Below are 15,833 nucleotides of genomic sequence, written 5' to 3' on the forward strand. Positions count from 1 at the left end.
CTACCACAAACCAGTTATTTCCTTCAAACAAAAATAATTAAATCACAAAAGACAAGTATGCCTTGACCAAGACCTTGAAATGTAACAATAACTATGTTTATATTTTTCCAAGGAAGCTGATGCTTTTAAAACATCAAATAGGGCAGCTAGGTGGCATAATGGATGAAGCACCAGCCCTGGATTCAGGACGACCTGAGTTCAAATCCTGCCTCAGACACTGTGTGTCCCTGTGTGACTCTGGGGCAAGTCACTTAACCCTCATTGCCTCACAACAAACAAACAAAACATCAAAACTTAAAGCATTTTTGCGGGACTCCTTAGTAGGCATTTCTAATTCTCCAGTGCACTGTCTCCCTCAAGGTCCACATCTTCTAGCAAGTCAAGCCAGGAGGCTCCTCCTGTCAGTCAGTGGTTATCCTCCCTGCAGAAGTGCTGTAGTAACTCTAGGGGGGCAACATCCCAACATGCTGCTGACCCTCCCTGTGATTAGGAGCTCCTAACCTCTCAAACTTACAAGGTTGCCTCCAAAGCTGGAAACATCTGCCTCAGGATCACTGATAATTATCCATGCTTGAGGAAGAAACAAAGTAAAGGCAACCACAGATTCAAGCCCCTGTAGCCAAGGCCCTGTCCTAGGCGTCAGTGTGAACCAGGTGAATGGCATCCATTTCTAGTAGAGTAAATGCATTACTGAACCATGTCCTGGAGACCGAAAGGAAAAGAAAACCAGAGGTCAAAGTCACTCCTCTGAAAGTCTACTCAATAGGTAGCTCTTCCTGATTCAGGGGCCATTCCTCTCTGATGCAGCTCCCAGCCCTCACCCTCAGTCACGAAGCAGGAGAGGGAAGACACTGCCCATTTGGGGCTGAGCATGTGTTCCCTGGAAGTGGTCAGGAGCCCAGACTCGGTACTCCAAAGGGGTGTTCTAAACACAATGGTTATGGGGTCCTATGTTAAACCGTGATACCAATAACACCTTAGTTGTTGACAGATCAGCTAAAATGAAAAGAGTGATGCCACCATGGGTCAAGAAAGGGCCATTTTAGAGAGAAATGAGAGTGCCCCCCAAAAAAGAAAGCCCCCTACTCTGCTCAATTTTGCCCAAGGTCAGTCCAAAAATTTCATATGGCACCTTTGTTTCAGTCCTGCCTCCCAAGATCAGACATTTAGTTATGTGAATCAGAGGGACTTTAAGAACTTTCCTGCGGTGCTGCTGCTCTCTGGTGGTGAACTGGCATTTAGTTACTGGGACGGCTTAAAGCTGGTCTTAAACAAGAAGAAAGTGATGAGTGTATGGAAAGGATCTATTCCATTAGCCCACTCCCCCTGGTAGTCTCCCACTGCCCATGCCTGCTCTGAGGATGAACATACACTTCTTCTGGGCCACACAGGTAGGGATCACTAGATGGGGGGGTAACATCATATTCCCTACACATCTAAGTGATCCCCCCCTTCCCTATTGTTAACCTGAAAATAATTGAAACAATTAATACAAACAGAATTAAGGTCTTTAATGGGGGCAGAGGAGTTATAAGTATCACAAAGTAGATGCCTAGGAATATCCTAAGAGGAGTTGAGAACATAGTTTTTATAGGGTATAAAGACAAAAGTGAATTGGAGGAGGCAGGTAGGTGATGCAGTGGATAGAGCACTGGCCCTGGAGTCAGGAGTACCTGAGTTCAAATCCGGGCTCAGACACTTAACACTTACTAGCTGTGTGACCCTGGGCAAGTCACTTAACCCCAATTGCCTTACTAAAAAAACAAACAAACCAAAAAAAGTGAATTGGTTACCTCATAGCTTTCACCAGTATTTATTATAACAAACTGAGGGAGTAATGAGGTTGGTTACCTTTAGGAAGGTTAAGTATTGAATAGTTTCATAAGGTAAATTATTTACATAACAAGCAAATGTACATAAAGAAAGCTTGAGATTTTTTTGGAGGGGAGTTTTGGGAGATCTACAAAATAATCAGAAGCTAGAATTGACAGAGTTGGGTCAGCCCCAGGCAATTCATTGGCTTGGGAGTCAAACTAGATGAAGTCAGTCAGTCTCAATAATTGTGTTTATCACTGTGCACTACCAAAACTATTAACAATTACTGCCCAGATGCAGTTAGAATAGTAGGGCCCTATACGTGGGCAGTATGGAGCCAAAGTAGTTTGTGAATTAGTTGGGGATGAATGTAAATTATTGCCCCTTTCATTTGGGCTATTTTGATTGCTAAACCGAAAAAATTAAGTATTTATAGAGGGAGAATGATTTTTTAAAATCCATTTGAGAAGGACAGCCTCTCATAAAATTTTGAGGAGAGACAAACTGTTCTGAGGACCAGAGAGATAACAGTCCCTCCGAAGACTGTTATGAGAGGATCTGTTTGAGGGCAGAATGATGCTGAAATAATGATAGTTCCTGGACATTGTGGTCCACCAAACTGTTTACATGTGACTGTTTTTTTGGTTTGTTTGTTGTTTTTTAGTTCTGAAGGTTACAACTGAGAAATTATAAAATCAAATGACTCGGGGCAGCTAGGTGGTACAATGGATAAAGCACTGGCCCTGGATTCAGGAGGACCTGAATTCAAATGTGACCTCAGACACTTGACACTTACTAGCTGTGTGACCCTGGGCAAGTCACTTAACCTTCACTGTCCCGCAAAAATAAATAAATAAAAATAAAATGATTGTTTGGAGACTGAGGGGAGATCATATAAGGACTCCTGAGGTCATTGCTTATGAGGCATCATGGATTGGTGACTTTAGGAGTCAGAGAATAAACTATAGGAAGAAGCAGGCAAAAGAGGAGCAGAAAAAGAAGAGGCTGAGCCTAGGAGTTGGGTTCAGAAGGCACAGGTGAATATGAGACAAATGAAAGGCTATAGAATATCAAAGCTTTCAGGAGCTGAGCCAATAAGGCGTCTTTGGAGCAGTCTTGCTGAGATTCATGCTGACTGCAAGACAGAATTGCTTTGAGACAAATCCTTTTGAAGAGCAGCCTATTGCTCTTTAACGCCCCCTGCAGGCTAAGGAGGGAGGCAGCTCATAAAGGTGAAACCCATAAAGCTCTGGGCCTGGAGTTTGAGAGCCTCGAGTTTAATTCTGATCTCTGACACTTATTAACTGTGTGATCCTAAGCAAGTCACTTAACCTCTGCCTTAATCCACTGGAAATGGAAATGGCAAAACCAGTCCAGTATCTTTGCCCCCAAAAAGCCCTATGGTGAGCTATAGTCTCTGGGGCTCATGAAGAGTCAGACACTACTAAACAATTCATTTTGGGACAGCTAGGTTTATAAACATAAATTTATAACATCTCTCCTATACACCCCCTTGAGAATCACACTGCCACCACACTGGCTCAAGCCCTCATCATCTCATGCCTGGACTATTGAAACTGTCTTCTCATTGGTCTTTCCGGGCTTGTCTGCCAGTCAGAGGACAAACTGATCTTCCTAAAGTGCAGCAATGACAATAACACTAACTCCCCTCCCATGCCCCACTGAAGAAACTCCATTGACTCCTGTTACCTCCAGGATCAAATATAAAATCGTTTGGATTTGAAAGCCCCTGGTAACCTGGCCCTCTCCTATCTTTCCAGTCATCTTACACTTAATTCCCCTCTACATACAAAGGGGCCACCCTTTGTGGTTCCTCCCATTGGACACTCTCCTTACTGGGCATTTTCACTGATAGTGCCTACTGTATGGAATTCTCTTCTTCCACCTTGTCTTCTGCATCCTGGCTTCCTGCAAGGCCCAGCTACCAAAAGCCTTTCCCTTCCCTAGGTTGATGACCCCAGTCTATCTTGTATACATTTTGTCTGTCCACGGTTGTTGTAGTGTCTGCACAATTAGACTGTAAGGTCCCTAAGGGCCCTTTTTTTGGCCTTTCTTTGTATCCTCAGTGCTTGGCATACTGCCTGACACATAGTAGGTACTTATAAGTTCTAGATAACTACTGAGCACCTTGCCTGACACATGACAGGTGCTTAATAAATGCTTGTTTCGGGGCAGCTAGGTGGCACAGTAGATAGAGAACCGGCCCTGGAGTCAGGAGGACCTGAGCTCAAATCCGACCTCAGACACTTGCCAACTTACTATCTGTGTGATGCTGGGCAAGTCACTTAACCCCAATTGCCTCACCAAAAAACAAAAACAAAAACAAACAAAAAATGAATGCTTGTGGATTTGACTGGACTTGGCATGGCCATTTGGGGGAGAGGAGGTCAATAAGGACACCTGGTACAACGAGAAGGAATGAGGTTGGGGAGAAGGCTGACATCGGGCCAAGGGAAGCAACCAAACCTCGAGGCGGGGCCTGTCCGGGACTCAAAGATTCTGCCCCGCCCCCTCCCCCTTAGTTCACAGCCTGAGGGTCCTGCCCGGTGACGGTGACGTAAGGCCTGGGGGCGGGGCCAGGCGGACGCGGGCCTCTCCGCTCAGGCAGCGCAAAGGCCTCCTCTTTTGAGGTCCCGGCGGCGGCGCTAACGCTGCGGCCTTAAGGAAGATGGCGGCGCCCTGGTGGAGAGTCGCGCTGTACGGAACGCGGAGTGCCCGCGGCTTCAGCACCGCGGGTGAGGGGCTTGAATGGGGAGAGGACGAGATGGGGCTGGGGTTGGGGTTGGAGTCGCGCTCCGTGGGCTAGGGCTAGGCCTAGCCTTCTTTCTGCCGGTGATTCCCTGGTTCTCTCCGCCCCGCAGCCGTCCTGAGCCGCCGGTCGGCCCCCCTGGGACCCATGCCCAATGAACACATCGACGTGAGCGCGCTGCAGAACCTGGAGAAGTATCGCAGTTTCGACCGCTACCGGCACTCCGCCGAACGTGAGGCGAACGCCCCGCACTGGTGGAAGAGCTACCGCGACTACTTCCGGCAGCCCTCAGGTGCGCGGGGGTCGCCTCAGGATCTCCTCCCTATTATCGCGAGACCCGCCCGGGCCCGCCCCACGCGCCGCCCTAGTCTCTGACCCCTGACCCGGATTGTGTCACTCAACCCTAGCTGGAAGGAGAGAAGGATGTCCTGGTTTCCACCTCCTCCTTTTACAGATGAGGAAACTGAGGTCTATCTAGAGAGCTGAAGGGCACCAGATAGGGTTACTTTTCCTGAAAAAAATGGAGATGATAATCGTATCTCACTGGAAACTTGGCAGGTTATTTCACGCTTTTACCGCACGGGTGAAATGGGGATAATAACAATAGAATAATAATAATAACTACTGATGTTCTTTATAGCATTTAACTAGGTGCCAGGCACTGTGCTAAGCGCTTTTAAATGATGATCTCATTTGAGCCTTATAACACCCCTGGAAGTTAGGTCCTATAATGACTCCAATTTTACTGATGGGGAAACTGAGGCAAACAGTTACGTGACTGAGGCAAGTGGTTAAGTGACTTGCCAGGGTCACACAGTTAGCATGTAACATGTATTCACGGAGGGAGCACCCAAATCGAGGCCATCGCAGATGTGAGAATCAGATGAATGTATAAAGCATAGTACAGACCTAAAAGTGCTGCATCAATTTCACTTCCTACTATTAGAGTTATTATTACTACTACTGGCTTTTTGGGGAAATGATACATGTAGGAATCAAGGTGTGAATACAAGTTTTTTTTTTTTGCTCTTTCCCAGCTGTGATCCTGAGCAAGTCATTTTGTTTTTCTGAGCCTCAGTTTCTGCTTGTAAAGTGGGGAGAATAATTCTTGTGCTACTTAACTGGAAGAGTCGTTATAAGGAAAGTGCTATGTAAAGCCTTCAAGCAGGACATGTTACCATTATTGAACTCTTTTTATAAAGTATCATCTCTCACATGTCACCCTGTTTCATTTAATGCTGAAACTAACCCTGTGAAGTAGGCAACTGTTATCATTTCATCCCATTTCACAAGAGAGGAAACTAAGGATGTGAGGACAGTATGTTTGGCTTGCCCATGGTTCACAGATAACAAGTAGTAGAATCCAGGCTAAAACTGGTTTCTGGGTTTCAAATTCATTAATTTTGTTTTTAAAGATAATTTATTGATACTCCTTTTTTAAAAACGTCACCGACATTTCCCAGAACTTCCTTTTCCATAGGACACTCCCTTGTAACAGAGGTACAATTAAGTAAAATAAATCAATACATTGGCCATCTGAAAATACACTTAATATACCACCTTTCTGCTTAGAAGTGGAGGCATCCTTAACAATGAGTCAGCATTTCAGGGGCAGCTAGGTGGTGCAGTGGATAGAGCATTGGCCCTGGAGTCAGGAGTACCTGAGTTCAAATCCGACCTCAGACACTTGATACTTACTAGCTGTGTGACCCTGGGCAAGTCACTTAACCCCCATTGCCCTGCAAAAAAAGAAAAAGAAATGTGGAAGTTTGGAAATAGGGTAAGTCTGGGGGAAAGGTGAAGAGCAACAATAATGACCAGATATTTAGATGTGGAAGTCCTCTACATAGAGATGATAGTTAAAATCTGGAGCTAATGAGATGAATATCCACATTTAGTAGGGCCTGATATGGCTGATGAGCCTGCAAAGGAGACTAAGAAAGTAGGAGGAGAGCCAGGTGAGAGAAGGGTCAGGAAATCCCAGAAAGGAGAGAGTATCTGGGAGAAAAGAGAGGTTAAAAAAAAAAAAGGATGAGCTCTGATAAAAGGCTGTAAGATTCAGCAATTAAGAGATCATTAGTTTCTTTGGAGAGAGCAGTTTTAATGGAGCCCTGGGGTTAGAAGTCAGATGGCAAAGGGCTGAGGAGTGAGGGGAGAGGAGAGAAAACAGAGTTCATGAGGATAAATGGCTTTTTCTAGGAGTTTGCTAAGAAAAGGAAGAGAGAAGTGCAGTTTGAGGGGGTGGTATGGTCTGGAAGATTTTTAAAAGATGGGGGAAAACTTGAATGTGTTTGTCAGCAGTGTGGGGTGAGAGAACCAATAGATCAGGAGAGATCAGAGATTAAAGAGAAAGAAGAGACAATTTTGGAGGTAACCTGCTGGAGAAGATGAGAAGGGATTGGGTCAAGGGTGTGTGTAGAAGAGATGGCCCCCTCTTCATCAGATAATGGTATAAAGGAGAAGAGAGTATGATGTCAGAGAGTTGTGAGGTGTAGAGCAGGGGAGGAGAGGGAAATCAGGCTGAATGGCCTTTTTCTCAGTAAAGAATGAGTTGAGATCCCAAGGGGAGGGGAATGGTGGTTCAGAAGAGATGGGGCAGTGGATAGAGCACCAGTGTTGGAGTCAGGAGGACCTGAGTTCAAATCCAGCCTCAAATACTTGACACTTACAAGCTGTGTGACCCAATTGCCTCACCAAAAAAAACCCCAAACAAAAGAGGAGCTTTGGAACAGCATTGGTGAGAAGTAGGAACATCGCTTTGCCGCAGGGAGGGCCTGTTGCTTTTCTCTCATTTCAGTCATGTCCAACTCTTTGTGACCCCATTTGGGGTTTTCTTGGCAGAGATACTGGACTGGCCTTGTCCTTTTGTGGCTCATTTTATAAATGAGAAGACTGAGGCAAACAGGGTTATATGTGATTTGCCCAGGGTCACACAGCTAGTGCCGGCCTCAGATACTTTACACACTTACTAGCTGTGTGACCCTGGGCAAGTCATTTAACTCCAATTGCCTCACTTAAAAAAAAAAAAAAGAGCAGAGGAAGCAGGTGGTGGGAGTGATGCCCCAGGATCTGGGTTTGGTGGCACGTGGGTTAGCCTATGCCAAGGGAGCAAAGGATTTGAAAAGAGTTGATAAAGTAGAGTTGAACCAGTTTACTGGATCGAGTAGGGAAGAAACTGAAGCCAGAGCAGGGGCAATGGCCTGGACTAATCAGTGGAGCCTCTGGAGGTCACTGTGACAGTACAGAGCCCAGGGCTAAGTCAAGTGGGACACAGCCCTCCCATGCATTCGAATGGCCTGGGATAGTACTGAGGTGTGGACAGCTGGGGAACGTGTGGTGAGGAGGAAATAGAAATTTAGGAGATGTCAGATGTAGAGAGAGAGAGAGAGATGCAGGGATCAGAGGCTGTGATCAGATAGGGCAGTTTCATCATTCTGAATCATGGAACTGGGTTGCTTGTGGGGGATGGTGACACTAAGGATATGACCCTCCCTACTCGAGGCCGAGGTAGGAGATGTGGTGGGATCCAGAGCTGGAAGGTTGAGATGTTTGAGGGACAGTAGTTGGTAAAGGGAGGACAACCATGAGCCAGGGTCTGAACTCATTAGGAAAGGAGGGAGAATGGCATAAGGGCTGACCTAACAACCACCAAGATCTGGACTGGGTGAAAAAGTTGGGTCTAATGAACTTCACAGGGGGAAGGGTTGTCATGTGGTGATCGAAGAGGTAATGGACAAAGAATATTCTGACCTTCCCTCCAGGGCCAGTACATCAGTATTTTAATTCAAAAAGAGTTGGAAATGTGACAGGCTTGAGATAAATCTATACCCTCATGGACTTACGTTTCATCCAGATCCCAAAGACAAAATAGACATTGGACTTCCTCCCAACAAGATGCTCCAGAGGCAGCAACAGGTCCTTGAAAGGAAGAAGATCCTTCGGGAGAACCGGGCTAAGATGGAGAAGGCTCCCCACCTCCGCAATGGTGAGTGCCTTTCTCTGGATCAGGCATGGGGTAGGGTATCTGGGATTGCCTCTTCATGTGTTTCTCCCCTTCCCAGGCTTGATCCCTCTGGAAGAGGTGAGGGCTGATTGGGAGAAGACTGTTGGCCCTTACCATAAGCAGCGCCTAGCTGAGTACTATGGCCTCTACCAAGACTTGTTCCTCGGTGCCACATTCGTGCCTTGGGTCCCATTGAATGTTGCCTACAACCTGGAAGAAGAGATGGTGATGCCTGTGTTCCAGGGGAATGAGATCACCCCTACTGAGGTAATTTGTCCGCCTTTCTTTCTCTCTTTCTCTCTCTCTCTCTCTCTCTCTCTCTCTCTCTCTCTCTCTCTCTCTCACACACACACACACACACACACACACACACACACACGTGCCTTTCCTACCTCCTGTTTCAGCCCCAGGTTACAAAGCCTTGGTGAGATCTTCATACATGGTGTGGTATTAGGTATATGGTTCAGAGCAATTTAGATAAGTAGAATCTCTGCACTCTTGGAGTCTGATGATCCTGCCTTTCTGTGACCCAGTGGCTCCTCCTGAGCTGTAGTCTGTGTCCTGGACCATCTTTATCCCCAATGTCCCACTGTAGCCTCTTCTTTTTGTCAGGCCACTAATCCACCAGAGGTGACATATGAGGCAGAAGAGGGCTCGCTGTGGACTTTGCTGCTCACCAACTTGGGTATGTACCTTTGGCTGCACAGGCCATTGTCCTTCCTTTTTTGCCTGGGCCTCTGGTATCACTGAACTGTCCTGCAAACCAAAGCCCTGAGAAACGAGGAGGGGAAGTGAGGGTAGGTAGGATAAGTCCTGGACTTGGGCAGACTGGAAGGTCTCCCCTTGCAGAGCACCAGATACCATATCCATCCCAGGCTCCATGGTAAGCATCTTCCCTTTGTATGCAGATGGACACTTGCAGGAGCAGGATGCTGAATACATCCACTGGCTGGTGTAAGTGGAATGGGGAGGTGATTGGGAGTGAGATGGGGGGGGCGGGTACAGTGGAGGGAGGGAAATGTCTGCTGGGTCCTGAATCAATAATGTGGGAGAAAATCCAGCTCTGTGAATAAACTTCTATGGAGGGGTAAGGCCATGGCCAGACCATGGACATATGCCCGAGCCTAACCCTTCTGTTTCTGCATGTACTCTGGAGGGAGCTGGCATGAAGATGGAGGGACATGCCACCTCCCAGGGTCTTGGCATTAGAGACAGGTTACCTACAAACAAGAAACACAATTGCCTCCCTGACCAGGACCAACATCCCGGGCAACGATGTGTCTGCAGGACAGGAGCTGTGCCACTACCTCCCACCCTTCCCCTCAAGAGGAACTGGTTTTCACCGTTTTGCTTTCCTCCTTTTCAAGCAGCACAAGCCCATCGACTTTTCTGATGATGCCCGCCCCACTCCCTGGTAACTTCTCCTTAGAGGCCTCCCCCTGGGTGTCCCCACAATGGTTGAGCCTTTTTCTTAGCAACCTCTGAGCTTTCTGAAATTTGACTTGTGATTGGAGGAATGGGGAATGTGCTGGGTAGAACTCCAGAATTTTTTCTGGGGTAGATTCTGGGAAAGGGTGAGGCATCTATGAGGCCTCTGAACCCTTTCCAATTCTTTCATCTTCTCTTTGTAGTTATCGTCTTGCTCTGAGAACCTTCCGCACATTTGATTTCTATAAGAAGCACCAGGACTCCATGACCCCAGCTGGCTTGGCCTTCTTCCAGTGCCGCTGGGATGACTCGGTCACCCACGTCTATCACCACCTGCTCAGTAAGTGGGACAAAGGAGCAAGATCCCATAGGGAAAGGGGTACTAGGGACCTTACTGCCACCTAGCCTATGTAAGCTGGCCCACAGCCTACTCTGAGCCCTGTCACAACATGGTAGGAATTAGGTGAAAATCTGGGGGTGGTAGGATGCCTTCTCTGGGGAAGCATGGGGAACATCGTGCTGAGCCCATCCATCCATTTTATAGACATGCGGGAGCCAGTGTTCGAGTTTGTACGCCCACCCCCTTACCATCCCCCACAGAAGAAGTTCCCTCATCGGCAACCACTTCGATATTTGGATCGATACCGAGATAGCGATGAACCCACCTATGGCATCTACTGAAAGACTGAGTCATCAGGTGTACAGGGTTCCTGGAAGGGACAAGATGACCCCTTAGAGTCACTCTGGCTCACTTCATCTTTCAAGGACAAAACACAGTAGATTAGAGGCTTCTAACTCCCTGGGAGCTCTTCCCTGAGGCTGTTGTCCTGCCTGTGCTTTTCTTGTATATCCAAATGGTTTGAGAGTGAGAAGGAACTGTAGGGTATCTAAGTCAGAGAATGTGAATCAAGGTGATTCAGATATGCAGTATGGTGTATAGTAGATAGCTGACCTTTAAGTCAGGACAGCCTGGGTTGAAGTACCATGTACTGAATATGTGACACTAGCCTCTCAGTGTTCCAAGCCATACTCTTATCCCCCCCCTGCCCCCAGTATATTTTTATTTATTTCATTAAATATTTCTCAATTACTTATGAAAAGGATTTTAACATTTGTGGTTTTTTTAAATTTTGAATTGCAAGTTCTTTCCTCCCCCTTCTTGAGAAAGCAAGCAATTTTATATAGTTTATAAAGCAAAGTCATGCAAAAGACATGTCCATATTAGCATGTTTCTAAAGAAAACACAGACCAAAAGAAACCCAAGAAAAATAAAGTTTAAAAAAGTATGCTTTGATCTGCGTTCAGACTCCATCAATTCTTTCTTGGAGGTGAATAGCATTTTTCATCATAAGTCCTTTGGGATTTTTTTGGATCATTGTATTGATCAGAATAGCTAAGTTATTCACAGTTGATCATCATACAGTATTGTTATTACTATGTACAATGTTCTTCTGGTTCTGTTCACTTCACTTTGTATTAAATCATATAAGTCTTCCCTGGTTTTTCTGAAACCATCCTGCTCAATAGCATTCCATCACAATCATATACCACAACCTGTTCAGTCATTCCTCAAATGATAGGTATCCCCTCAGTTTCTAATTCTTTGCCACCACAAAAAGAACTTCTATAAATATTTTTGTACATAGAGGCCCTTTTTCTTTAATGATTTAGAGAATTTTTATTCATATGACTATAGGTAGTTTTGATTTCTTCATCTGAAAACTGCTTGTTCATATCCTTTGACCATTTGTCAGTTGGGAAATGACTTTTATTCTTATAAATTTGACTCAGTTCTCTATATATTTGAGAAATGAGGCCTTTATCAAAGAAACTTGCTGTAAAAATGGTTTCCCATTTTCCTACTTTCCTTCTAATCTTGGCTGCATTAATTTTGTCTATGCAAAAACCTTAATGTAATCAAAATTATCCATTTTACCTCCTATAAGGCTCTTTTTCTCTTGTTTGGTCGTAAATCCTTTTCTTATCCATAGATCTGACAGGTAAAATTTTCCATGCTCCCTTAATTTGCTTATGATATTCTTTCTCCTTTTTGTCTAAAATGTACATCCATTTTGAACTTCTCTTGGTATACAGTGTAAGATTTTGGTGTATACCTGGTTTCTGCCAAACTGCTTTCCAATTTTCCCAACAATTTTTGCTCAGTAATAAGTTCTTATTTCCAAAATCTTGGATCTTTGGGTTTATCACACACTAGATTACTATGGTTGTTAACTATTGTATGTTGTATACCTAATGTATTCCACTGATCACCCACTCTATTTCTTTGCCAGCACCAAATTGTTTTGATGATTATTACTGCTTTGTAATACAGTTTGATTTCTGGTACTGCTAGACCACCTTCCTGCACATTTTTTTTTTCATTGATTTCCCTGATATTCTTGACCTTTTGTTCTGGAAGATGAATTTTGTCATTATTTTTTGTAGCTCTATAAAATAATTTTTTGGTAGTTTGGTTGGTATGGCACTGAATAAGTAAATTAATTTAGGTAGAATTGTCATTTTTATTATATTGGCTCAGCCTACCCATGAACAATTAAAATTTCTGCAGTTGTTTTGATCTGACTTTGTGTAAAAATTGTTTTGTAATTATGTTTATATAGTTCCTAGGTTTGTCTTGGCAATTAGACTCCCAAGTATCTTATGTTATCTGCAGATATTTTAAATGGAATGTCTCTTTCTCTCTCTTCCTCTTACTGATAACAGGCAATATTCTTGATACTGTAAGTAATCTATCCACTGTGCCACCTAGCAGCCCACAGACCACCTAGGTCCCACAGATTCCTTAACCAACTAATCTGCTATTACAGAGATTGTCTTCCTGATTCTTAAAGCATAACACCTTGTACAAAAGTAGGTACTTATTACATATTTATTCAGATCAACCATATTTTATAAGTTTGTTTAAACCAACCACATTATATCTTCATAAAAATAGACCATGTCCTAAGGTACAGAGAAATTTTAAATAAATATAAAGTAAAAATATAAGACACTCTTAACAGATCATAATTCTATAAAATTGTAACTAATGCAGAGAACACAAGCAAAACTAGACCTGAATGGAAAATGAATAATATTCCAAATAATTAATAGGTCAAAAAATAAATCAGAAACTGTGAGAAGGAAAAATGGTGAGAACATATAAAAATTTCTGGAATACAGCTAAAGCAGACCTCAAGGAAAAATTATATCTCTAAAAGCATCCATTAACAAAATAAAAATTTTAAAAAGATTGAAAAACTGAGTTTGATTTTTTTAAAACTAGAAAACAAAAGACAATGTAATTGATAAAACTAAAAGCTGCTGTTCCTTTCTTCTTTTTTTTTTTGGAGGCAATTGGGATTAAATGATTTGCCCAAGGTCACACAGCTAGTAAGTATCTGAGCTGGATTTAAACTTGGGTCCTCCTGACTCCAGGACTGGTGTATCCACTGTAAGCTGCCCCTTAAAGTTGCTTCTTGATGGTTCAGTGGATAGAGTGCTGGTCCTGGAGTCAGTTCTTTGAACCTAAGTTCAAATCCAGCCTCAGATACCTTCTAGCTGTGTGACCCTAGGCAAGGCACTTCACCTCTGCCTGCCTCAGTTTCCTTAACTGTAAAATGGGGATAATAAAAGCGCCTATCTCCCAGGGTTATTGTGAAATTCAAATGAGATAATAATCATAAAATCCTTAGCACAGCACCTAGAAACTAGTAAGCAATATCTAAATGTTAGCTAGTGTTATTGTTGTTGTTATATCTTTTAGTGTGATAAAAGACTCAGAAAAACAAAATTACCAAAACAAAAAAGTGAAATTACAAGCGAGAAGAAAATAAGATTCTTAGAGCCCTCTAAACAAAGTTATATCATACATACCAAAACTGAATATTTAAAAGAAATTGAATTTTACTTATGAAGATATAAATTATGCAAATTAACAGAATATGAAGTAGAAATCTTTACCCAATTTCAAAATGTTAACTTGGAAAAGCCTTAAAGAAACTACCAAGAACAGGGGGGAAAAAATCCTGTCCAAATGGATTTACAGGTAAATTCTATCAAATATTTAAAGAGCAATTAATACTTGTATGACCCAGTTTATTCTCAAAAACACTGAGAAAGAAAAGCACCTTACCAAACGTATCTTATGAAATAATAATAATAGTCCTAATACCTAAACTAGTAAAGAATAAAGCAAAGGTGCCCCCCCCAAAAGAATAAAGCAAAGGGAACTGTAGACAAATGTTACTGATGAATGAATGCAAAAATATTTAAATCTTTACAAAAAATGACACTATTCAGACACAAACACAGATACACAGAATCGCTATGACCAGGGTGGGTTTACATTAGGGATGCAAGGATAGTAACAAGCAATAGCACTAAAAAACAACACCCAACCAAATGAGTATATTAATAGTTCAAAGTAGAACACTCATATACTACTAAAATTATAAAGCATAGAAATAAAAGAGCCATTTTTTTAATTATTAAAAACAATGTGGGGGCGGCTAGGTGGTACAGTGGATAAAGCACTGGCCCTGGATTCAGGAGGACCTGAGTTCAAATCCGGCCTCAGACACTTGACACTTACTAGCTGTGTGACCCTGGGCAAGTCACTTAACCCCCATTGCCCCGCAAAAAACAAAAACAAACAAAAAAAACAATGTGGGGACAGCTAGGTGGTGCAGTGGATAAAGCACTGGCCCTGGATTCAGGAGGACCTGAGTTCAAATCCGGCCTCAGACACTTGACACTTACTAGCTGTGTGACCCTGGGCAAGTCACTTAACCCCCATTGCCCCGCAAAAAACAAAAACAAACAAACAAAAAAAACAATGTGGGGACAGCTAGGTGGTGCAGTGGATAAAGTACCAGTCCTGGATTCAGGAGGACCTGAGTTCAAATCCAACCTCAGACACTTGATGCTTACTAGCTGTGTGACCCTGGGCAAGTCACTTAACCCTCATTGCCCTGCAAAAAAAAACAGTGTAAAACCTAGTTAGATTTATTTGTCATATGGATGATTTACTTAGGAAACCCCAGCAAATCACAAACTAATTGAGGCAATTTATTCAATAAAATTAACAAAAATGCATTCATTAGCACTTAGTGATTATCCTAATTATTTAGTTGACTAAATGCATTAACCAAGCCCCGTGCTAAATGCTAGGGATTCTAATAGAAAAGCAAGGAATCCCCTCCCATCAAGAAGCTCAGATTCTAATAAGTAGAGACAATGCATATAGGGGCAGCTAGGTGGCACAGTGGATAAAGCACCAGCCCTGGAGTCAGGAGGACCTGAGTTCAAATGTGGCCTCAGACACTTAACACTTACTAGCTGTGTGACCCTGGGCAAGCCTCACCAAAAAAAAAACCAAAAAACAAACAGACAATGTGTATAGAGGCTTTCAGCCACAAGTCAGATGGAAAGGTCCAGTTCTTGGAGTTCAGTGTCAAAGAATATAATTCTTTTTAAATGGCACTTCCATTAATGGAATTGTAGCAACTTCTAATATGAACTATTTTATAATGCAACCCTAACATTAAAACAATCATACATTATTACCAGAGTGAATTTATTCCAGAAATAGTGGATTCAATGAGTGAAACTAAAAACATAATAGACCATGCTAAAACCAAAATCAATAAAACCTATGATTTTTCAATAAATACAGAAAAAAGCTTTTTGATACAATGCTATATGTGGGTGTGTATGTTGTTTTTTAAATCACTGAAAAGCATAGAAATAAATAGACCTTAATATGTTAAGTAGTATCTATCTAAGGGGCAGCTAGGTGGTGCAGTGGAGAGTCAG

At 43.2% G+C, this 15,833-nt stretch overlaps 1 protein-coding gene across 1 annotated transcript; it reads left to right on the forward strand.

Annotated features, from left to right (window-relative positions):
- The first annotated feature begins 4,398 nt into the window (after positions 1-4,398).
- Positions 4,399-11,116, forward strand: MRPL38 (mitochondrial ribosomal protein L38). The gene is made up of 9 exons (XM_043999806.1): positions 4,399-4,571; positions 4,698-4,877; positions 8,439-8,570; positions 8,647-8,855; positions 9,201-9,273; positions 9,497-9,542; positions 9,844-10,002; positions 10,220-10,356; positions 10,561-11,116. Exons 1-9 carry the CDS (start codon positions 4,505-4,507, stop codon positions 10,695-10,697), a joined length of 1,140 nt encoding a protein of 379 aa, XP_043855741.1. The 5' UTR covers positions 4,399-4,504; the 3' UTR covers positions 10,698-11,116.
- Positions 11,117-15,833: the final 4,717 nt, after the last annotated feature.

Source organism: Dromiciops gliroides, chromosome 4 (assembly GCF_019393635.1).
Source record: "Dromiciops gliroides isolate mDroGli1 chromosome 4, mDroGli1.pri, whole genome shotgun sequence".
Taxonomy (NCBI): Eukaryota; Metazoa; Chordata; class Mammalia; order Microbiotheria; family Microbiotheriidae; genus Dromiciops; species Dromiciops gliroides.